General features: G+C 48.7%; 1 protein-coding gene across 2 annotated transcripts in view; it reads right to left on the bottom strand.

The window, feature by feature from the left end:
* HYDIN (HYDIN, axonemal central pair apparatus protein) overlaps window positions 1-23,288 on the bottom strand; it is a 383,645-nt gene that overhangs the window by 5,298 nt on the left and 355,059 nt on the right. For both annotated transcript variants that reach the window (XM_019535579.1, XM_019535580.1), the window contains exons 68-82: window positions 22,221-22,455; window positions 21,211-21,423; window positions 19,234-19,372; window positions 16,985-17,150; window positions 15,259-15,406; window positions 10,342-10,549; window positions 8,316-8,537; window positions 6,438-6,607; window positions 5,081-5,279; window positions 4,750-4,908; window positions 3,821-4,101; window positions 3,105-3,324; window positions 1,810-2,022; window positions 649-812; window positions 20-170 (exon numbers count right to left, since the gene is read on the bottom strand). In XM_019535579.1, coding sequence (XP_019391124.1) covers window positions 20-170; window positions 649-812; window positions 1,810-2,022; window positions 3,105-3,324; window positions 3,821-4,101; window positions 4,750-4,908; window positions 5,081-5,279; window positions 6,438-6,607; window positions 8,316-8,537; window positions 10,342-10,549; window positions 15,259-15,406; window positions 16,985-17,150; window positions 19,234-19,372; window positions 21,211-21,423; window positions 22,221-22,455 — 2,888 coding nt within the window. The remainder of the gene's footprint in view (window positions 1-19; window positions 171-648; window positions 813-1,809; window positions 2,023-3,104; window positions 3,325-3,820; window positions 4,102-4,749; window positions 4,909-5,080; window positions 5,280-6,437; window positions 6,608-8,315; window positions 8,538-10,341; window positions 10,550-15,258; window positions 15,407-16,984; window positions 17,151-19,233; window positions 19,373-21,210; window positions 21,424-22,220; window positions 22,456-23,288) is intronic.

Here is a 23,288-nt window from a genome sequence, read left to right as displayed (position 1 = left end):
GAGCCTGGTGCCTGTCTACCTTTGCACTGTATAGCCCTTCCTTGTAGGAGAAGAATGTGAGCTTGTGGTCCTTCTTGGAGGAAGCTGGCACATCAAGGTAGTCAAGTCCCTTCAGCGCGGTGGTACTGTCTAGCTTTTCTGGCTTTATCATGTCTACTATCACATGGAATCTGGACAAGACAAACATGGGAATGGTTGAAGGCCATTGCAAGTAGCGTGAATCACAATCAGTAAGCCAGCTGGGCCAAGCATACATCTGCATAGGCTGCTTGGCTGTTACAGCCCTTCTGGGAGCCAACAGCTGGCCCAGCATTTGCTCTGTGTTTCCAAACAATGTGACCCCCTCTGAAAAAGGAAATGAATCCCCCCCATCACTGAGCTATCAGAAATAAATACAACCTGGTGCTCTCCTGTGCTGACTCACTGGTAACTATACTGGGGTCAGGTGCTGTAGAGTTCATTCTGGTTTAAAAGCTGAGTGGATCCCCTAAACCCAAAAGGGGTATGAGCAAGGGCCATGGCAGCTGGCTATGATCTGTTGAGAACCCTTTCAGACAGGTTCATCTGCTCAGCCCTTTCCATGGAGTACTGGCAAGGCTGCCTTTGTGATGAACAATAATCTGGGACTTGTCGCAGTTCTCTGTTTACCTTTGTGGTTTGTTTAGCCAGTTGGACACAGGGATCAGTTCAGTGTAGGAAGTTTTACATGGCACCTCTCGAATGATGGACCCTGAAGACTTGGGGGGCTCTGCAGTGCCCTGCAGGAGGTACAGCAAGCCTGTCCCATCTGGGATGGGGAAGAAGATGGAGCCCTGGAGACAACAGTAAAGGTTAACAGAGCCTCCCAGACTCCCTGTTTGGATCAGCAGGATGTGTACACACAGGTGGCCAGATGTGTGGACATGACTGCTTTGCACTGTCCTATCAACAAACCCAGCCTGAAAGCCATTTTGACCTGCTCAGGAAGAATCATCCAAGCACAAGGGTGCCCTGCTCGCCTGTGCTACTGTTTTACATTTGGCAGTGGGGGTGATTTTGCCCAATGTAAAGGTAAGCTACATATGTGCCAAGATCTCTTCTTAACCTGACTCTAGGCACATCATCTGCATACCAGGCCTGCCCACAAAAAATGTTCATGGGAGCTGGCTTAGAAGGGGTCTTGCTAGTCACTACTGCTAACAAAGCTCTGAATGGGGGTGGGAGGGATGATTTATTTCTCTTGTGGCTCTTGGTAACTATGGCATAACGCTCTTGTTCTCACCAAGGTAAGAGCCCAACTTCTCTCTAACATAGGTCTTGTTTCAGATTGTGACTCTTGTTTCTCTGCTACACATTGGGCCTTCCCTCTCTACTTTATTACCTCTGGTCACCCCTGCTATTAGTTTGGAGACCAGAACTCTTAGGCTAGCAGAGAAAGAGCTCTCATTATAGATGGTGTGAGCTCCACGCGAGTGAAAAAAACTGGAGAGGCTGTTTTGTGCAACTGTTCTGGGTTTCCATTCCTACCCTGCAGTAAGTGAAAACTTAGTTGTTTCATTCAGGAATAAGCTGTTCCAGTTTAACTTCCACTCACTTCAGGGTAGAAGCAGACACATAAAACAGTCACATTGGAATTCAGATGCAGCATGGTTAATTCCACCCTTTTTAAAAACCATATAAACTGTTTCATCTGTCCTTATGCCAAGATCAAGCACCATTTCAGACTTGTAGTTGTTTGTCTGATATGCCTATTAGTCTGCTGAAACAGCCTGCCTACAATGCCTTTATTATCTGGCCTCTATCCAGTGGCTACAAAGTATGCTCACTTACCTGATGCTTCTTGTTCTCTACATTCATGCTGAGGGGTCTGTAAGTGATCTCATAGGGCTTGTTGTGTTGATGAGCCTCCACCCTGATGAATTCTGGCCCTTTCCATTGTTCCCCCTCAATGATGGGCTGCAAGCTCCATGGCTGGTTACTCCGGTTGGACAGCATGATGGTCTGGGTGTGTTTTCCACGCACTTGGCATGTGAAATTCAGGATCTGCAGTGAAGGAGCATGGACATCTTTCACTGCCATTGGGGATTTCTTTCCATTCTCCCATAGGGTACTGATGTGTCTGAGTGTGCATGTATAAATGCAAGTATATCCTCGCCCATTAGCAAAGATGTAGAAGAAAGAAGGGTGGAGGACTGGAACATGGTGCTGTGTCCCAAGAAAGAGGCTGAGACTAGCAGCCTTGTTCAGTTATCAGATCTAGGTGGAAGGGAGTTTAGGTGAGGCCTGCAAAGGACTGAGATAGCTCAGCTGGAAGGAGGCGGGCCCCTGTGGCTAGCTCTGGAGAAGACTAAAGGCATATAGTCCCTAGCTGTCTTTGTTTTCAGGGAAAGGCTCTGTTTTGTGTTAATCTGGAATCTTTTGTTGAAAGAAATAAACTGTGCCCTAAGGGAAGGGCCCAGAAGTGACTTTGGCCCAATTTTAGCCTTCCCTGGGCTGGGCAAACAGGCCAGCAGCCTGACAGAACAAGGAGAGGGACAGATGTATCAACACAGGAAAATAATTTCTTCCTCCTTTTGGACCTCACTCCTCAACTGTTATTCACACATGCAGTGCTATGGAACTCAATATGAGGGAGGAGCTGCACAGCAGAAACCTAGATGTCAAGGACAGCCTCTTTGCAGACAGGCTCTTTGATCTGGTCTGAGCTGTGCTTTGGGAATGCAGTAGGATTACAGCATCTTGTGCTCAAGAAAAGGCCCTTAGGGCTGAAATCTAAGTGTAAGCCTCTGGCTGCTTTTGCTCAGCTAAGCCCCTCCAACCAACAGGCCAGTATCCAGACTCCCCTGGAGCTGTATCCATACCCACTGTGGAGCTGTTGTCAGTGTTTTCATTGTTACAGGAGCCTTGAGCATAGTAAGGTCCTCACTTGTTCCTGGTGCTAGAATTAAAGCTCTGTTCACCCATGACAGCTTCATTCTTCCAGCATGTAGGATGTGCTATTGCCACTCCTGTTTAGCTGCTGATGTAACATTCTGTGTGTGTATGCATGGCTTCATGGCTGGCAGAGGAGTTGACCCAGGAGTCTGGAATGGCCCCATCGGCTCTCTCTAACCTGCCCTCCTTACCTCTTTTGTCGTTGGGATGTTCACACAACATCCAGTCAAAGACAGCTTGAGTGCTTTGCTGCCCTGGATGTAGCACTGCAGGTTGTCATAGTGGATCTCCTGGCTCAGCTCACAGGGGTGAAAAGTCACCTCAAGGGGGACATCCATGCCTGGGGAGATATAGCCCTCCATGGGGCTAATGGAGAAATCTGGCTCAAAGCTCTTGGTGTCCCACTTAAACCTTTCAAAAATACACAAAGAAGAAAAGGAAGGATGTAAAGTGGGGTTCCTCGTGCCTAGCTGGGAAGGAGAAGAACAAAGAGTAGAATCCCCTACATATCTTAGGGCTTTCTCTGTCACTACCTATCAAGTGATAGATCCCTGGACACAGTTTGCAGGAGCCTGAGTGTGGCTCTGAACATTACCAGGATCTTTGCTAAATGCCAGAGGGCAGGACTCTGTCACCTTTATTTAAAGGAAGAGTTCCATATTGTGTACCACCTTTTGTGATGTGCACAGTAGCCTGGTGGGATGATTCAACTTGTGTAACTCAGTCACACAATGGACTGCAAACCTGGGCCTCAGGGAGGCTCTGCCCTACCATGCTGTGGCAGTCTATGTAGTGATAAATACTCTCTGGGGATGGATGCTGCTTAAAGGTTTTCTGGTTCACAGTTGCAGCAGAAGCTTTCAGCAACATAGGACTTGTATTGTAAACAGTGAAGATGCTACATTACTTGACTCCCATGTCTCCCGTGTTCTGCATGATGATGCGCCGTGAAGCTTTGCTCTGCTGCACCACTGCTCCAAAAGGGATGTGCTCCTGGTCCAGACTCACTTCAATGCCCTGGCAGCAGCCCCGGACCATGAACAGGGAGCGCGCCAGCCCATTGCACTCGAACATCACCTCCTCTGTGAACTGTGGAATGCGGCACTTTGGGGAGAAGATCACCTCTACAGTGCAGGTATCTCCTTTGGGCTTCAGAGTTATTTCACTGGAAGGAGACAAGCTGAGAACCTGCCCAAAAAGAGGGCCGAATGCACATCATCTGGCAACTTGGGACCATGACGCCCTTAGGTCTACATATAAAAACAGCAGAGTTTTCCCACAGCTGCTTAGCTTTATCCCTGGACCACTCCTTACTGATCCTTAGAACTCTAAGCACAGTCCCAGCTGCTCCCTGTTGTACATCCCTGGCAGGTGAAATACCATGACCACTAAGGTGGTTTTTCTAGTTGCTGGGGATAACTGTTTTTCTGGCATGGGGTAGTACCCATAGAGGCAATGTATAGTTAACCTCCCACTTTCTCTTCCAGTGGGAAGATCCTGGCTTTACGCCCACTTTATGGAAATGGGAGACTCCTCCCTACCTTGCTCCTGCAGCCATACGGCTGAGGGCAAGCGAAACTTGGGGGCATCTAAACCCCAAGCCTCTGGGTTGCCCAGCAAATGATTTGGAAGCATCTGAAGCCCCTGGTGGGGGTGGAGGATGTTTGCCAGTAGTAAGGCCACTTATGGTTCTTGAATGACTCATGGATTTGGAATTGATTTGGCTTGGAACATGAAGGTGAAAGCCCAAGCTTGGAGCCTGTATGTTCTCTCAATTCCAGCCCAAAGGGCTCAAGAACAGTATGATATGCACTCTAGTTTAAGCACACAGCTTACCTTAGATTCCTGCAGCTCAAGCATAGTGAACATGAAAGTTAAGTTAAAAGTAAGAGGGGCAACACTGTTGTTCGCTATTCTGACAGTCTTCTTCATAGTCTGCCCCACAGTGAGGGCTCCAAATTTCACCACTTTGCTTTGTGGTTCCACAACGTCAATCTGTGGACAGAATGAGGACAGAGCATGTTCAAGGATCATTAATGAGAGAAGGAAAAGGGGGGAAGGGGAAGGAGAAAGGTAAAAGTTTGTTAATTGGGGAAAGAGAAAGGGAGAGGCAAGACCAAGTGTGGTCTGTGATGCCTAGGGTTTTAGGGCTGGCTTTTCACCTCACCTTCATCTCTGAGCCCTTCCCAAGGACCTCAACAGTCTGTTGGGAGAGACCATTGATTTCAAAGGGGATGATTTCATGGTAGGAAACAGCCTCCCTGGGATAGAAAGTGATTGGAACCTCTATCTTCTCTCCAGGATTCAGCACATCAGCCTGGAAGCCCACCTCAAGGTGGGCTGTGTTGCTGAACAAGCAATCTAAGCTGTGGAAGGTCAGAGGAAAGGATAAGCATCTGGGCATTAAAAGTCTAGTGTACTCAGCATATCTTAGAATTCTCCCTCTCCCCTTTCATTGAGACCATTATCCAGGGATATTGCTAGCGGTTCATGCAAATTAAACAGCTGTGCATAATAGGACAGATCCAGCCTCATTTCAATGAGGGTTGGATCTGCTGTCCCCATGGCTATGGACAGAAATTACCCATAAACCAGTAAAAGTGATTGAAAACTAGTTCAAATCTGTAACATCACAGACATTCAGTGCACATAAACTGCTTTCAAAATAGCCAAAACCAGTTTAAGATAAACCTGGATGTAGTATCAGACTTAACTGATTTAGGCTAAACCAGTTTATTGAACTTCTGTCCAAGATCCTCTCCAGATTCAAGTTAACTCAGCCTTCCAGCATCCCAGGATGCTTTGCAGCTCCCCTCCCCCTTGCAGAGTGGGCAAGCTAGCCTTGGCCTAAGCTGTCTGCTCCAGCTGAGCAGGAAGGCATGTTCTAGGCTAGGGACCAACATTCAAAAAGCCAGAGCCTGAATGGATTACATCTTTGCAGGTTAGTCTAACCTGCCTAGGTTGAACCAGTTTGTAATGGTACAGCCGTTCCCTCTGGACTGAGAAACTGCAGGCACATGCTGGCAGTTGCTCAAGCCAGGTGCCAGGGGGTGCTAGAGCATGCCCTCAGCTTTAGGGAAGCTGTGCTTGGGGGAGGGCGTGGCCAGCCTGGACTGAACTGGCCAGAAATAGGTTAAATTCCCTGCTCCTTGTCCCACTGGCAGGGATCTGAGCTTGGTCTGCCAGGTGCTCCCCCCCCTGCTGTTGCAGCCATGTGCCACCATGGCCCCTGAGGCAGAGGGTTATTCCCCACTCTGCTTCTGGGGACTGCAGCCGGGTCTGCTCACCCTGACCTCCACTGCTGCGTTCGCCACATGTGTGGGGGAAGCAGTGGGATAAGTCCCCTTCTGTCCCCTCTGCCAGATGTGGGAGGGAGGGGGAATAACCCCTTGTCTGCAGAAAGTGGGGATAACAGCATTGCCCTACCACAAAGGCATGTTACATACATTAAAGATTGTGAGTCACTGAGGTCTGAGGGGGCCAGGTGAGTACATAAAATAGGCAGCTTTCCACTGGTGTTCTACCTAATCTCTTTGTCCTCCTTGTTTGTGATGGTGAGGGTCTTTCTGGCCAGAGGCATTCCTGCATAGTAGATGAAGCAGGTTCCAAAGTTGATTTTAGTGAAGGAGAAGTGAATGCTGGGTACCACTACAGAAGCCAGGAGCACACAGCTAAATGTAGGGCCATTGCTGATCTGTGAAAAGAAAAGGCCACAAGCTCTTTTGTTGGAGTATTCATGAGGAAGACCAGCCCTCTGCATGAAGTGATTGCACTTGATGATGCTGCTCAACAGCTGACAACCAGCAAGCTTCAGGTATCTCAGCATGGAAGAGCTTAGGTAACAGGACCATTTGGAGAGTGAAAAGCTGGAATGCATGGCTTAGTGGTGTAACCTGAGAACAAACCCATCACTGCCTTTGCTCATGTTTCTGCAGCTGTTGGTTTACAGCACATATTGTCAACACTGCCAAAATGGCACAGCCATACTATAATCAGACCATGGGACCTTGCTTCCTAAGCAGGTCTTTTAACAGGACGGAGCAGCATCGTCACAGTACACCCTGTGAGTGTGTCAGACACATGTCCTCTGAAGGGTCAGAGTTGGAAGAAACTACGTGACATACAGGATTTGCTGTTCCTAGATGTCCCAATCAGATGCCTGTCTAGCCTCTTCTTGAGACTCTCCAATAAAGAAGATTCTATAACTTCCCTAGGAACTCAAAAGAGAGAATGTGTCTTGAACATATTGGGCCAGATCTTGTTCCATCCTTTAGATCCTATTCCACCCTGTTCAAATCTTTTGAAAATCATTAATGCCAAAGTTGCAAGGGTCCTCCTCTTCCTTCCTGCTTCTGTGACTCAGTCTCCAGGATAAGCTGACAGTATGTTACCAAAGCAGATGTGTTAATGGTATTTTAGGGACTCAAGTAGGGTGGAATGGGATTATACTTAGATGCTTAATAGATGGAATAGGATCTGACTTAATCTGTCCCTTACAATGTAAATGCTATACCCTCTGAGCTATTCCATCCTTCAAGGAAGTTAGGATGGTTATCAGAGCCTAAGATTAAACCAGAAGGAATTAGATGTTTCTCATTATTAGTCATCCCACTGAATTACTTCAGCACTAGGGGAAGTCGCACTTTGATATGGTGGTGAACTCAGTGGACTCTTGTTGGGAGCTCTCTCTTATAGTCCCAGAGCCATTATGATGTTTAGCTTAGATGCCAGCACCTATCCCTATCTAGTGGGAAAAAAGTCAGCCCTTTCAGCTTACCATAGGAAGCCTCACTTTTTAAAGCAAACTCATGCAGCTTTGGTCTAGAAAAGAACTTCATCATTGTTCATGCTTTCCTTGCCCAAAGTATATAGGTTGTAGCCATATTGGTCTACAGGAAAAAGGAATCAGAACTCGTGGCAGGGGTGATGTCTTTTATTAAACCAATTAGTTATTTGCAAAAAAATTCTTTATTTGCAAGCTTTCAGGCACTCTCTTCTTCAGGCATAAAAGAAAGCAAAGACTGTAAAAGTTCTCCTAGGTGGAAATGAAAATTTGTATTTCACAGGAGAGCTGAAAGTGTTGTAAGATCTCCTGGTTGGAATAGTTCTTTTTGTGCAAATTAGTCTCATATAAAATCCTGAGAAATATGAATTTTCAACAACCCTGTGAAATATGAATTTTCATTTCCATCTAGAAGAAATTTTACAATCTTTGCTTTCTCTTATGCCTGAAGAAAGATGAGTGTGCCTGAAAGCTTCCAAATAAAGATTTTTTTGGTGCAAATATCTAGTTGATCTAATAAAAGATATCACCTCTGCCACAAGTTCTGATTCCTCTCCCTTGCCAAAACTTTTAGCTTCATGACCTGTGAGGAGGACACTTACCAAACCCTCACCCTCACCTGTAGCTTCAGCTCTATGTCCTTTAAGGTACATGTCTTCAGAGGGTGAAAAGTCAGCAGGGCCTGGGCTTGACCCCCTGCATCCACAATGCCCCTCTCAGGGTTGATTGTGAGGTAACGCCGCAACACTTTGGGACCAGAAAACTCCCACAAGAAACTGAAGTTGAATTTCCCAGTGTTCAGGATATAGACGCTGCACTGAGCATGTTCATTTATTTCCACCTGTGGGACAAGAAGGGGACAGCACACATAATCTTAATAGCTGCAAGGCCAGCAAACACATCAAGAAGGTACAGGAAGTCTAGTCACCTATGTCTTCTAGTTCCATGAACTAACTAGAGAGATGGTTGGAGGTCTACTTGCCTGTGCAATGCTGCACCACACCGTGTGTGTGTGTCAGTGTGAATTGAAGCTCAGGTCTCAAAGCCAGGGTTTGTACACATCTGGGTGGCCACTGCTCTCTACAGACTAACACCTCAAGGAGGCTTTTCTCTCTGTGGACTGCAGCTTCTCAGGATGAGCTGATCCAGTATGTAACACACAGGGGCTCATGTACTCCGTGTCACAGCAGTACCAAGTTCTAATGTACGTTATGCATTTGTGGACTCCACAGAGCCCTAGACTTACATTGGCTCTGACTGCCCAAGATTTGCTGCCTGTCATCATGATCTTAAGGTCTCCAACAACCTGCTGCTACCACAAAGCACATGTGCATTGTTTAAAATGAAATCTGATGCTCAAAGAATGGAACAAGTGGCACTGACTAAAATATGTAATCACAGGGATAGGTGAAGAATACGGTTCACCCACGTATTTCCATTAGGAGCTGCCCTGCTCCTCTTGCGACATCATGTGCTTTTAGAGCAGCGTGTGTCACAAGCACAGGTTTCAGGATCTAGCACGCTGGATTATTTATATCAGCTCTCCTGTGGCTGGGCTGTGCCTACTGGCAACCAAGGTAAGGGACACAGCCTGGCTTAGTTAAATTACATTTGTGAAGCTTTTTGCTAATGACCCAGTCATACAGGGTCCCTTAGGGTAAGCCCTAGTTACGTGGGGAAGGATTTGCAGGATAAGGTTTCAAGTCTGCAATCAGGCATTGCTGCCATTTCTCTGAAGACTGGAGGCAGACTTCAATATGATCTGATCCACTGTGATGTTTCTAAATCCCTTAGGCATCGGTGACGATAGGGGGTGCACGCGGGTGCACATGAGATCACCTGTGTATCCCCTGGAAGTGCCAGTCACAAAACCAGAAGTGCAGTTCTGGTTTTGCTGCTGGCTTGGTGACTGGCCATTGAAAGACTCTCCCCCCCGCGTTAGCAATCTGGTGCACCCCCAGACTCGGGAGGCACCAGTTGCCCATGCCCTTAGGCATGTTTGAAAAACTTTCCTGGGGCCTCCAGCATAACAGCAGTCAGCACTGGGACCCTAAACCTCACAACTCTGTGATTTTCCCATTGTAAAGTTCTTAATATCAGTGCAACAGGATCCCTTTGACTTCCACCTCCCAAAGGGGTCACATGTACTTGGTAAAGGACATATGAGATGGCAGCTTCATGACGCTAGAGGTAACAGGTAGTATTTTACAAGGGTGATACCAAAAGCAGACAAAGCAAGTCAGCTGGAAGTCTGGGCTGGAAGCCTCTGCTTTCTGGCCGGCAGTTTTCAGAAACCCTCAGTGGACCTCCTAAAGAGTCACATATTCCCAGGGTGGTCTCACGTGTCTCAGTGGAGGCTCAGTGATACTTCTAGGACAGTGTTTCCCAACCTTTTCCAGCCTAAGGCACACTTACATTAATAAATTTTTCTGTGGCACACCTAAGGCATTCCCCATCCTCATATCTATTGTAGCTTATTGTAGCTCATTGCCATAGCAAAATTCCACAGCACACCTGTTCATTTCTGATGGCACACTTTTGTGCTGCGGCACACTGGTTGGGAAACATTGTTCTAGGATCACTGTGCCACCAGGTGACAAGGGCTACAGCATCCCAAGTTTTCCCCTCTACATCTCCCATCTCACCTCCTTGAGATTGATGATATTGGTCTCCTGCACACTCAGTTCGGTGATCAGGCCGTTGCTTTCTTCACACCTGACTGAAACATTCATGCTGTAGCCAACAGCTTTGACATTTAAGGAGAGGGGCTGGGTCTTCCTCTTGACATCACAGATAAGATTGAAGCTCACCTCTCCCTCCAGTGCTGGTGTGAAGAGGATAGTGACAGGAAGGCTGGATAGAGAAGAACACTTTTAGCTCTGTCATTCCTAAGGGTCTGACCAAAAGAGGACAGACTGTACAGTGGTTAAAGCAAGATCCTAGAACTTGGGAAGACTGGATTCAATTCCCTGCTTGTGAAGCTTGTGACTTGGGGCCAGTTGGACACAGGACTTTACACACTTAAACTCCTTAGATTTCAATGGGAGTTTAAGCAACTACATAGGACTTAGGGACCTATATGTTTTTTTGGGATACAACCTTAGTTCCTTCCCTTCCCTGCCTCAGTTCCATCTATACAAGACTTTTGACTTTAGGAAAGCTGACTTTCACAAGCTCAGGAGGTAAGGTGTCAAGGCCCTGAGAGACCATGATCTGACAGGGAAGGGAGTCCATGATGAGTGGCTACTCCTTAAGGCCACAATCCTAAAAGCACGAGAGATGTCCATTCCAGCCCATAGGAAAGGTAGGAAAAGGGCTGGGAGAACCCGTGGGCTTAACAGGGAACTCATCAACCTCCTGAATCTGAAAAGAGAAGCTTATAAGGGATGGAAGTTGAGAAATACCACTAAGGAGGAGTATGCAGCACTGGCCTGTACCTGTAGGGAGTGGTCCAGAAAAGCTAAAGCTGAAACCGAACTCAAAACTGGCTATGGAAATCAAGGACAATAAAAAGTTCTTCAGATATGCTGGAAGTCAGAAAAAGAAACAGAACAACACTGGATCCTTGCTGCACTAAATGGGGCAGCTAACAACCAACACCCAGGAAAAAGCTAATCTTAATGATTAATATGTGTTGGTTTTCCACCAGCTCAGAGAAATCCCTCTGGCTGACAGGACGCAGGATTACCAAGGTAAGGGTGATCATATGCCTGTTATTGGTGAAGATCTTATGAGGAAACAGCTTGAGAGGCTGAACATCCACAAGTCAGCAGGCCTGGATGGAATGCACCCAAGAGTGCTAAAAGAGTTGGCTGACATCATAGCACAACCATATCTGAGAACTTGTGGCACTTGGGAGAGGTTCCAGAAGATTGGAAGAGGGCCAATGTGGTCCCTATCTTCAAGAAAGGAAGGAAGGAAGAATCAGGGAAATGCAGGCCAATCAGTTTCACCTCAATCCCTGGAAAGATCTTGGAAAAGATCATCAAAGAAACCATCAACAACTGGCTAAAGGAAGGCAACTTTCTGAGAGATTAGCCAACATGGCTTCATTGTGGATAGGTCTAGCCTGACCAACCTCATTTCCTTCTGTGACCAGGAGACACATCACCTGGACAAGGGAGAAGAGGTTGATGTCATATATTTGGATTTCAAAAAAGCCTTTGACTTGGTCTCCCACAATGTCCAAAGTTGGGGAACTGAGGCCTTGACAAACTTACAGTTCGATGGCTGGAGAACTGCCTCCATGGTTGGACCCAGAAAATGACAGTCAATGAAACCAAGTCAACATGGCACATGGTGACCAGTGGCACCCCCCAGGGTTCAGTACTCAGACCAGTACTCTTCAATATATTCATTAATGAGCTTGATTCGGGTGTTAGAAGTGGACTGGCTAAATTCGCAGATGATACCAAATTACGGGGAAGTGCAGTCATGCTAGAGCAGTTGTCTCCAACTTTTTAAAGGTGAAGATCACTTTTTAAAGTAAAGGGCAACCCAGAGTCTACCCCCCTCCCTCTCCCACCCAGCAGGTCAGTCTGGGGTGGGGGGGGGAGGGGCAGGGCAGATTGGGGCCCCCACGGTGAGGGAGAGAGTGGGGCAGGGGCAGGGATGAGTGGGGCCCCAGCCAGGCTGGACCGGGGGGGGGTTGGAGCCCGAACGGCTTCTCCAGGCACATGGGGGAGGAGCTTCCACTCCTGTACACACTTCATTAGAGGCCCGGGGACATAGGCAGAGGGAGAAAAAATTATTTGGGGGGGCTGATCCCCCCAAAATGGGGTGTGGGATGGAGCTGCAAGTGGCTTGTCTTGGGGGTGTCCAGCGCAGGGAGGGAGGGCGTGGCTCCCACTGTTCTGCGCACCCCAGGATGGCATGGCAGGGCATGTGTCCACGGATCTGTGTGGGGGGAGGTGGGCTGCAGCTGCGTGCTGGGGCTAAGCTGAGCCCTTTCTGGTGGGGAGATGCTGGGCTCGGCTGCGCTCAGAGTGGGTGGTGGTGGCACTGGGAGGTGGGGTTGGGGGGGCTATGGTGAATTTTGGGGTGGCTGCAGCCCCCCACATAGTCCCACTCCCAGTGCTACTGCCCTGAGTGCAGCCTGACCCAGCAACCCTTGCCAGGAAGAGCCCAGCTTATCCTTGGCCCCAGCCTGCAGCTGCAGCCCTCCCCTCCCCCCCCATGCAGATCCGGGGGCACTCCGCACCCCACGCTCTCCTGGGGTGGCCCTCCCCCCCCGGGTACCCCCAGGATGAACTGCTTGCGGCTCCGTCCTGTGCCCCAGCCTCACTCCCAGTCCCTCCCCATCCCTGCTGCAACTGCAAGAAGCCCACAGCTGGGATGCTTTGCGGCCCTACTGCTGCCCCGTGTTTGCGGGGGGCTAAGCCCCATTAGCCCCCCCTTCCACCACCTATGCCCAGGGGGCAAGTTCCCCCTCCCGATCTGTGCATGGGGTGAGGCGGCTGCCACTAAATGTTGGGCTTTGCACTCCGAGCGGCTGCAGCGGGGCTCAGGATGCAAAGCCCAGCATGCAGTGGCAGCTGCCTCACCCTGTGCACAGATCAGGGGGCACATACCCCTGGGCTACTGCCAGTGTGCATGCAGCAGCAGGAGGCCCCCCGCACACCTGGATGAGCTGCCCAGGCTCCAACTCTCCCCTGGCCCAGGCCCCACTCACCCTGTTGCAGGGGGCGTGGAGAGGGATTGTTCCACTCACCTGACCCAGCCCCAGCGGCAGGAGGTGCAGCTCAACCCAGCCACGTGTGTCCCATGGCTCCTGGACCGTGACCCAGCTACTCCCCATGTGAGTCCCACTGCTCCCGATCGCAGAGCCTCTGACAGTCAATCTGAGCCTGCAGAGCATCTGAAGGTCGATCTGAGACCCCACTCAGACTGAGATCGACTGTCAGAGGCTCCCAATTGACCAGTTGATCACAATGGACCAGTTGGTGACCACTGCTAGAGGACAGACTGGCAATTCAGGCCAACCTGGACAGGCTCATAAGGTGGGTGGATCAAAACCTGATGGCATTCAACACAGAGAAATGCAAGGTGCTCCACCTTGGGAGAAAAAAATCAGATGAGTATGCAGTATATACTGATTTGGCAGGGTGCTGAATGCTCTTGACTTCCATTGACTTCAGTGTGACCTGAAGACCTCAGGGGAGAAACTCAGTATCTATAAGAATCAGGCACAAACCAGGACAGCAAGAGCCAGGACAACTCCTTGTGTTCAATAACAGACAATGAGGAGAATACAGATCACAAGCTGTGCTTAAGAACAAGACCAATTTTATTTAAACTGCCCTGAATTCACTAGTAAATTCAGTAAATTATTTCCCAGAGCCATTGCCATGGCAATGGAGAGCCAGTAATGAAAACAAAAGGGAAAATTGAGACTAAGCATGCTTTCATTTTTCAATGTGCCACATGCTCAGAAAGTTACAAGACAATTTGTCAGAAAGAGAGATTAAAGCCCCAACAGCCACAGGCTGGGGTGATCTGATGGCCACCTATAAGTTTATCGGGGTGACTACCAGTATCTGGGGGAACGTTTGCTCACCAGAGCGCCCCAAGGGATGACGATTATAAATGGTTATAAACTCCTGCAAGACCGTTTCAGGCTGGACATAAGGAAAAAGGTCTGGAACAGCCTGCCATCGGAGGTGGTTCAAGCACCTACACTGAACACCTTCAAGAGTAAATTGGATGCTTATCTTGCTGGGATCCTATGACCCCAGCTGACTTCCTGCCCTTCAGGCAGGGGGCTGGACTCAATGATCTTCCGATGTCCCTTCCAGCTCTAATGTCTATGAAATCTATGAGCACACCAGAAAGGGATGGAGAAGTTCAAGCTGTTAAAGAGCAATACTTCTCTGCAGAAATGGCAGTGGGGCATGGGCTTGATCTGTCTTGCTTAGTAATTTCCACACTGAATGCTTTCCTGGCAAGGAGGAAAATGGGTCTTCTGGTTGCCAACCCTGAAAACCTCATCTAAGATTCACACTGGGATTAGTCCCTCTCCTGCACCATCACTGAAGACAAAGGCCAAATTATATCCTCATTGACCCTTGTGTAGTCTCACTGCATTTAAACCAAACCATGCTTTCAGTGCTACCTGTTTAGCTTCACTGATTTCAGTGGGGTTACATAAAAGTATATAAAGAAACAGACAGCCCAACCCTGAAGGGCCTCAAACCTGGAGGGCATGTAAGGAAAATAGAGCCCAGCTTGCTTTCTCTTAGCCCTGTCAAGCCAGCAGAAACCTTTTCATATGCCTAAAGTCAGCAACTCTGATACTGAGCAAACTGCATTAGAAGTTTGCTCACTTTTGCAGGCGCTTTGCAGAGCAGACCCACAGCTGAGTCATTTTTCTGTTGCTGGAGACTGAACAAGACCCCAGAAGAATCCCAGAGGGAATGATGGTATAAAATTAGGAGTGTCTGCTGTTTGGGCAAAAAGGGAGCTCGCAAAAAGGGAGCTCACAGTAGAGCTAGAGAAGAAATCCAGTTATGTGTTTAGGTCTTTCAGAACCTGGTTTTTCAAGTCCAAGATCTCGCCCCCTTTACCTTGAATGAGGTAGGACACAGCCTTCCATGGGCTGCACTGTCAGGAAGTTAATGTATCCCTCAGAATAGCGAGAGCTGTCTCTGAAAGCAAAGCTGAAGGTCTCATTTTCATTGTTAATCAGTTGAATGGTCTTGCGGGCCTCATGTCCTTTGGGGAAAAACAGGAAGGAGGTGGCAAAACTTTAGTTCATCTGACAGGTTGGCATGGAATCAGCCCTCATGTGCAGAACCACATTAGACATTCTGCAGGTGGAAAGGGGACCATAGACAGGTTCCCACAGTGAGAGAGCATTGCTAATGCACACAGCAGCACCTAGAATAAATGTTGCTTCTGTGGCCACCCTGCCTATAGACAGCCTCACAGTGTAGTGTTCAGTGTGAGAGGGAATGCAGAACTCCATCCCCCATTAATACTACTGGGATACCACCTACAGACCTGGCCAGGCACTGCACAAGCACATGGCCTAGAGCAGGGGTGGGCAAAATGCGGCCTGCCAGGCCATTATCTGGCCCGTGAGGGCCCTAAAAAATTTAGAAAATTAATATTTATCTGCCCCTGGCTGCCTGTCATGAGGCCCTCAATGGCTTTCCAAAACTCAGTAAGTGGCCCTCCGCCCAAAATAATTGTCCGCCCCTGGCCTAGAGGGTCTGACATCTGAGCCTGGCTACAAAGAGGAGAGATGCATAAATTCCCCTCTCCCAAAACTTCCAAAACTTGGAACATTTTTCTAACAGTTTTTCTTCAAAATGTGCTAATAGACTGTAGTCATACATATGATCCAATACAGGTCTGGTTGGGGCTACCAGCATAAGTTACTCAATAATGCACCATTGACAAGAAATGGTACCAGCTGAACCAGTGTCAACAAAATGTTTACATGGTGGAACCTCTCAGCATTCACTTTTGTAACAAACTCATAGGTGAACGAGTAGGCAGGAACTAAGCTGATAACAGGAACTCTATGGGACAAATCTGAATTCCTATTTTAACCCCTTCCTTACTCCACCCTCCCTCTTGTCATTGTTTCTCACTTACCACTAATAAGCAACTTTGCTTTAGAAACTTGAAACCAGACACTTTTTTGCCCATAACCACAATAAAACCAACCCCGCCCCTCCTCCCTCAGTAGAGTTTTGGCTCTAAAAAAGATGAAGTGCCAGACAATCCATGAACTCTACAAGGGATATAGTTACAGCTATTGCTCTGACAGCTCTGACATTGACAATGTCCAGAAGCAGTGATAAGTAGAAATATAAACTCTAAAAAAACAGATGGAAGGAAAGGGCTGTTCTCCTTATCTACAGAGCCCTCAGCTTCCATTTTCTTGTTATAATATTAGAATAACAGAATGAGGCTCAATAGTAACCATAGGCAAGTGGTAGGGAGGGCATGGGGGTGCCTGTGCCCTCTCTGACATTGGCTGCCACTGGCTTCTGCAAGTGGTCGCCGGTCACCACCCCACCTTGCTGCTGATGCTGCCATCGGCTTTTGCAGGTGGTCACTGCTCGTCATGCCGCCACCACCATCACTGGCCCCCCTCCCTCCCCCGCCACCGGCTTCTGTGGGCAGTCACTGCTTGCCTCAATGCTGCCGCCCACAAACTGTGCCCCTCCCCAGTCTCAGGAGGCAGCAGTCACCCATGACAATAACCATAAGACTCCACATCTCTGAAGAAAGGAAGAAGCTCAGAGTAGCAAAAGGTACTAGGATGAAGTCTGACCTTACCTACTAAGAGAGATTGATAGTTCAGGTGGGATCTGTCCAGAGATACAGATGGGTCAGTGGTGTTGCCCACCAACAGGAATGGGACTGAAATGTTCTGTTCTGGGATTGTGAAGGTCCAGAACGATTCTGTGATACCCAGGTGCTGGGGGATGAATTCAAATGAGACCTGAGGAAGAAGTAGCAAACAAACACTGGTTATTGGGCTTGAAATGGTGACAGCAACTTGGATGGACTAAAAAGCAGGACAGATGTTACGCTATAGGTAACTTATGCTTACAGATTGGCTTTCTATCCTCCATTGAGGAGCCAGCCACATACAGCAATTTATGGGCTTGTTCTGTAAGAGCCATGGTTCTACAGCTCAAAGCCTTAGGCAGACTACAAGTAGATTGACTACACTAGGTGAAAAATGGGTTACACACATTTACTGGCCTGGCAACCCTGTTTCCTTGGCCTGTAGGTGCAGTACAGATGGCCTCTCATTTATTTAGGATCTTGAGAAATTCAATGCCTCAGTGAAGAATATTGGCTTGCTAGCTTCCCATGACATGCCTGCATGCTCAGATAATGGCACCAAACTATCACTCTTCAGTGACACACTTATCTCTAATAAGAAAATGGCACTTCAGAGAACTGGGTCATACAGTTTGCTTTTAACCTTCCTAAAATGTCCACACACAAATGTACTAAAAGAAAAGCATGGTGCTATGACTCCAAGCAGGATCACTCTGATAGGGTAGTCTTACATGCTGTAGCCAAGCCAATGCTTCCAATTCATGGGACACATGCAGCAGAGCTTGCCCAGGTGGTGTGGTGCACATGTGGTCCACCCCCTTTACCCTCCAATCTGGCCAGCAGCTGTCCTTACAGTGCTATGCATGGGGCTGAGCCCCATCCACTACTGCCTGAGGCAGCTTATCACACTGGGTGGGCAGAGTGTGTGGAAGGCAATTGGGAGCTGGAGCTGCAGCCCTGCAAGCTTAGGCAGGAGCCACTTGGATGTACCTTCCCCCACCCCAGGATGGCTACCTTCTACCTAGTACATCCCCACAGCTTCCCTGCACTGCCTGCAGCCCAGAGTAGCACAACAGGGGCAGGAGTGTAGCATGAACTGAACTAATATAGCTGATGTTAACACAGAGTGTAATAATATTGAAATATAATCATGTTAGTCTTGTCCTCTAAGCAACTTGAAAACTCAATTTTGTATCCTTCTACTTGACATAAGTGAACGAAGTCTGCTTAGCCTTTATGTATGAGTGTGTGTAAAAGGGTGAATGGTGAGAGAATGGCATAGAGACAGGAAAAGAAGATTTAACTGTTCATGTAAGCAACAAGGTGCCAGATGTGTAAATTACCAGCCAGTAACTAACTAATAAATGGCTGAAGAATCCCTTTTAGGCCTGGGGCACAAAGAAGATAATGAGGAGAAGGGATGCATCCATTCTGCCAGATGGGCAGCAAAAACATTCCAAGGCTAAGATAAGCTGAAGACAAAAAAACAACTGCAAAAACAGAAGCTGGGTATGGAAAAACCCCAAAGCACTGCAATAAAGGATGCCAATCCCTATAAAAAAAACACTTTGAAAATGCCAAGTTGGGTGAGTCTCTTTCTCTACTGCTGTTTCATTGCAGCACAGATGCATCTGTTCACCCCGCTCCAGCTGTTATCTTCAAATCTGCTATCTTCAAACTATTGCTGGAAACTGTGTGTATGAAACGCTGGTGTATGTGTGGGTGAAATGGTTGTTTTGTGTATGTGTATGCCTGTGTGTAATGGTGTGTATGATGATTTGTGTGCGTTTGTATGAATGGTGCTCCTGAACATCTATGTCTAACTCACGTGATCAATAAACGTGGCACCTTGCCTTATCCCCCTTTATAAAGTCTTGCTCATTGGCAGTTGGCAATTTGTGTAACAGGAGGAGCTGCTGGAGGCAGGGGGAATGGAGTAGTACCTAGGCAGCTGCAGGTGCACTGGGAGCAGACACGCCAGGAAGCCATGCATGCTGGATGGGGCCAAGGCGGTTGGAAGTGTGGCCCAGGCTGTCCTGGGTGGGAGTGGGCAGGGCTTGGCCCCATGCTGAGTGTTGTGAGGGCAGTTGCAGGCTGGCTACAGTCAACTAGTGGGTGCCTGCTTGTGGGATGTATCCAATCAGTTGGTGGGCCAGATCCAGCCTGCAGGCTGTATTTTGTCCACCCCTGTCATACACCATTAGTACAGATCTGTGCTTTGGTCTCCCACCCACCTCCACTTTCTTATCAGGCCGGATCTGGCCCTTTTCTGTCAGACAGTAGAAAACTGGTTTCTCTCGCAGGTCTCTTGTCTCTTCACAAGTCCACTGGAAGGAGTAGGTGAAACTGGTGGGGTTCGTGAGAGTGAAAGCTCTGGGCACAACAAGCAGAAATTGACATCAAAGTGGGAACAGGTAGGTTGTTCTGGAAATTATGACCTTTGTCACACAGCAAACACTAGGCACTACAGCTCTGGACTCAGCAGGGCCAGCCCACCATTTTTTGGTGCCCCCTGCAAGAAACAGTTTTGGGCCCCCCCTTCCCCGAAGAAGCCAGTGGCAGTGGCGGCAGCAGGGGGGTTGGCAAACGGCTGGACATACACATGCTCCCCCCATGGGAAAGTCTAAGGAAGGAGGGGAAAGGGCCAAGGGGAGAGTGGCTTTGTGCAGCACCGCGCCACACCGGCCACCTTCTAGCCCTGGTCCCAGCTGTTTCCCCACCCCAGCCCCAGCTGCCTCCCCACACCAGCTGAGGGTCCCAGAGCTGGGGCCCAGAGCAGGGCCAGCCTTGACTGCACTGCCAGAATGGAGGGGAGGGAGCCCCCAGGACCCCCATGCCCACCCTGCCCCACCCTGTGTCATTCCTGGGAAGAGACCGGCAGCTCTTCCAGAGGTGTGGTGCAGGGCAGCCAAGGTGGGGACGGCACGTGGCCCTCTGATCTTTGCACAAGCAAGGGCGGGCCACAGCTGAGAGCTGGGCTCAGCCTCTGCTCCGTGTCTCCATGCCTTGCTGCCACCGTTTCGGAAGTGGTGAGTGCCACTATGTGCATCCCACTGCTGGGCAGGCTGGGAAGCAAGGCACATAGCAGCGGGTGCCGCTTTTGAAGTGGCGATGGTGAGGCATGGAGGCACAGAGCACAGGCTGAGCCCAGCTTGCAGCTATGGCCCGCCTTCACATGTGCAAAGATCGGGGGGGTCACGTGCCCTCCCCCACTTGGCTGCCTGGCACTGCACCTCTGGAGGAGCCACCAGGCTCTGACAGTCCTACAACCCAGCTGGGCTGGGGCCCAGGCACGGTGAATGGGGGCCGGGTCGTGGGACAATCCCTACAGTACAGGAGGGAGCAGGCCAGGGGCAGGGGTGAATGATTCGCCCTTCTTCTACCCCACTCTCTCCTGCACTGCAGGGGTCTTGATCTGCCCTCCCCACAAGCCTGTGGAAAAAATAAAAACATTAAAAGAAACTTACCCGCCTGTGGCTGGGCCAGCTGCGAGTGCGCAGGGTAGCTCAGCATGCCCATCCTCCCCTGCTGCTGCAGGACCCCATGGCCAGGCTGCCCTAAGGCAATGCCTGCTGCTGCCCTGTGTCTGGGGGGAGCTGAGCCCTGTTAGCCCTACTTCCTCTGCCTATGCGCAGGGGGCTCCTTAGCTGCAGGGCCCCCTGCGGCTGCAGGTTTCACAATATGGGACAGGTCAGCCCTGGGACTCAGCTCAAAAGGAGCCCTATATATCAGCACTGCTATGGACAAGGCAGCCCCATCCCAGTTCTGGAAGCCTCAAGCGTCTCTGGGCTAGATGGAGGTAGTTATTATTTGTAAACACATAAAAACAGAAAAGGAGTGGCCAACCCACAAGAGAGCAAGCATGGTAAATCTAGCAAGACAAGGCTATTTACTGAGGATGTTCTTTAAGGAGATTATTTCCTTCTCTGACCCAACCTGACTGAAGTATCCAAAGAACAGGAGACAGTTGTACTGGAAGAAGCCATAGAGCTGATCTCCTGCTCTAGAACAGCCATGGGTGTTTCACGGCTGGACTGGGGGAAGCAAAGATGCCAGTCTATGCTGTACATCCTCACATCCCCAAAGGGTCTCCAGGCAGTTGAGGATGACAGGATTAGAGTACTAACGTACTACAGGGTTTGATCGAAAGTTTTCTGGCTGATTTTCAGGGATAGCCAGCAGTCATCCATACAAGTCTTTTCTGCACCCACCTTCTGTTCCGGGCACGCACCCCTACAGAGGCAAACTCAATCACCCTTGTGTTGGGATCCAGTGTGCCCCCATTGGGCCCTCGCAGCTCTGGGTTGTGCCTGTTGGCGGTAATATAGTCAGAGTCTTCCAGCTCAAAATGGCAGTAGGGCAGCAGGCTTCTCCCCTTCACAGATACTACTGGGCTTTCACAATTTGGCTTTAGATTAGGGATACTGAAAAGAAATGGAGCAATGTTATTAAAGGTAGTTAGACAGCTCTACAGGCTAATAATTCCAGCTAGCCAGGTATCTAGTACTTTTCTCTGTACCCCTTCTATTCCATGCAACTTCATTTCCTCCCCTTTGGCACGTGATCAGTGAATCTAATATATACTCCATGGTGATGAGGCAACAGAGGTGAAGTGCCAGACTAATTCACAGTAACACTTCAGCATAACAGAAGTGGCACTTCTTTGATTGGAGACTGTGTTGGTTTGGTGATTAAGTGCATAAAAGCCTCTGATAAAGTCAAATACTCCTCCAAAATCCAATAATCTGAACCTCTTGTGGATTAAATGATGTTCCACACCCAAGGGAAGTGAATATTATTAGGACATTAGGACTGCAAGATCATGTCACAAGAAAGGCAAGAGTTTTGGGAAAGACTGCAAATTAGTTTTCCTCTCTCTCTGAAAGACTGAATCCTATTTGTACTCAAGCTCCTGGCAGGTTAACATTTTTTTAAAGTGAATTTTCTCAATGTGATTCAGATTCTCCTTGTTATTCTGAGACTTTCACAGAACTAAAGAACCTATATTATGACACTGGCTTGATTTCTAGCTAGTGGCATCCAGTATGAAGTTAAGTAAATCAGCAGGTTTCTGATGTTCCCTTGAGGCCCGACCCTTCCTTGACTATCTCTGGTCCCTCCAATTTGGAGATAGCTACAGCAGAAATAACTGCACTTATACCAAAGTCCTATTATCAACATTCCCCTTGTCAAACTGTTCCCCATTTTGAACATTTCCTACCTGCAAGTGATTTGGCCCTCAAATTCTCCCACTTCTAGTGGGGAGAATTTCACCTGGAACAGCTTCTTCTTCCCAGCTGTGATGACACCACTGCTGGGTTCTATGGAGAATGGAGGGTGAGCAGCGGCAGCATACAGGAAGGAGACGACACTTTCCAGAACGGTGCCTAGCTGGCTGGTTACTCGGCTGGACTGCATTTTGGTGGAGATAGCAGATGTTGCAGATGGGGGCTCCCCTGCATTAAGGAATGGGTTACTGAGACAGTTTTTTTCAATGATGAAATGTATTGTTCTGAGCACCCCCGCCCCTTGGTTCATGCTAACAGAAGGATGGCTGAGTAGTGTTTGGCTTAAGGACTCCACAAAGGAAATACCCCTTTGCAAACACTCCGAAAAGGAGGATACCAAATGAGGCTAGTGATAGCTACAGCGTAGCTTTGTCTGAGCCAGATTCTACTCTTAGATTACACCTATTAGACCTGAAAGTGCATTTAGACACCTAAGTGTGATTCTAATCCACCCTGAATACATCCCTGAAAGCAGTTAATGCAAAAGGCGAGTGAATCCTCCTCCTCCTCCTCTTTGCTGCTTCTTTATGACTCAAAAGTGGATGCTCTAATGCATTTTCAGGATGTGAATAGGATGGACTAGAATTGTGCATAAATGTACTTGTATACTTAGAATAGAATCTGGTCATTTGTGTCTCTACTGCTGCACTGCCCTTTACTGAATCCTAATCCTAGATTTTAGGAGTATTCAAAGGGCAACACGGAGTGAGGAAAAAGGACTGGGTGAATAGGCAGCTACAACAAATAGATATATAGTCAATGTGAGGGAGCAGCGGCTAGGGACGGCCGTGAACCCCCTAGCGCCTCCTACCGTCACGTTAGGGTGACGTAGCACCCTCAGAATCTCGCCCGCCACGACTTTGATGGTTAAATATATGATGTGGAGGCTGCCAGTTTCCCTGTTGGACGGTCTTGGTGTTCCTGTCCCTATTCCAGACTGGGGTTTTGATATGCGTCCCGCCTTAAGGGCTATGCGTGCCTCCAAACCTCCCCTTTAGCAC

This window comes from Crocodylus porosus, unplaced genomic scaffold (genome assembly GCF_001723895.1).
Source record: "Crocodylus porosus isolate Cpor-Errol unplaced genomic scaffold, CroPor_comp1, whole genome shotgun sequence".
Taxonomy (NCBI): domain Eukaryota; kingdom Metazoa; phylum Chordata; order Crocodylia; family Crocodylidae; genus Crocodylus; species Crocodylus porosus.
Note: the sequence above shows the minus strand (reverse complement) of the source record. Positions and strands in the feature narration are given on the sequence as shown.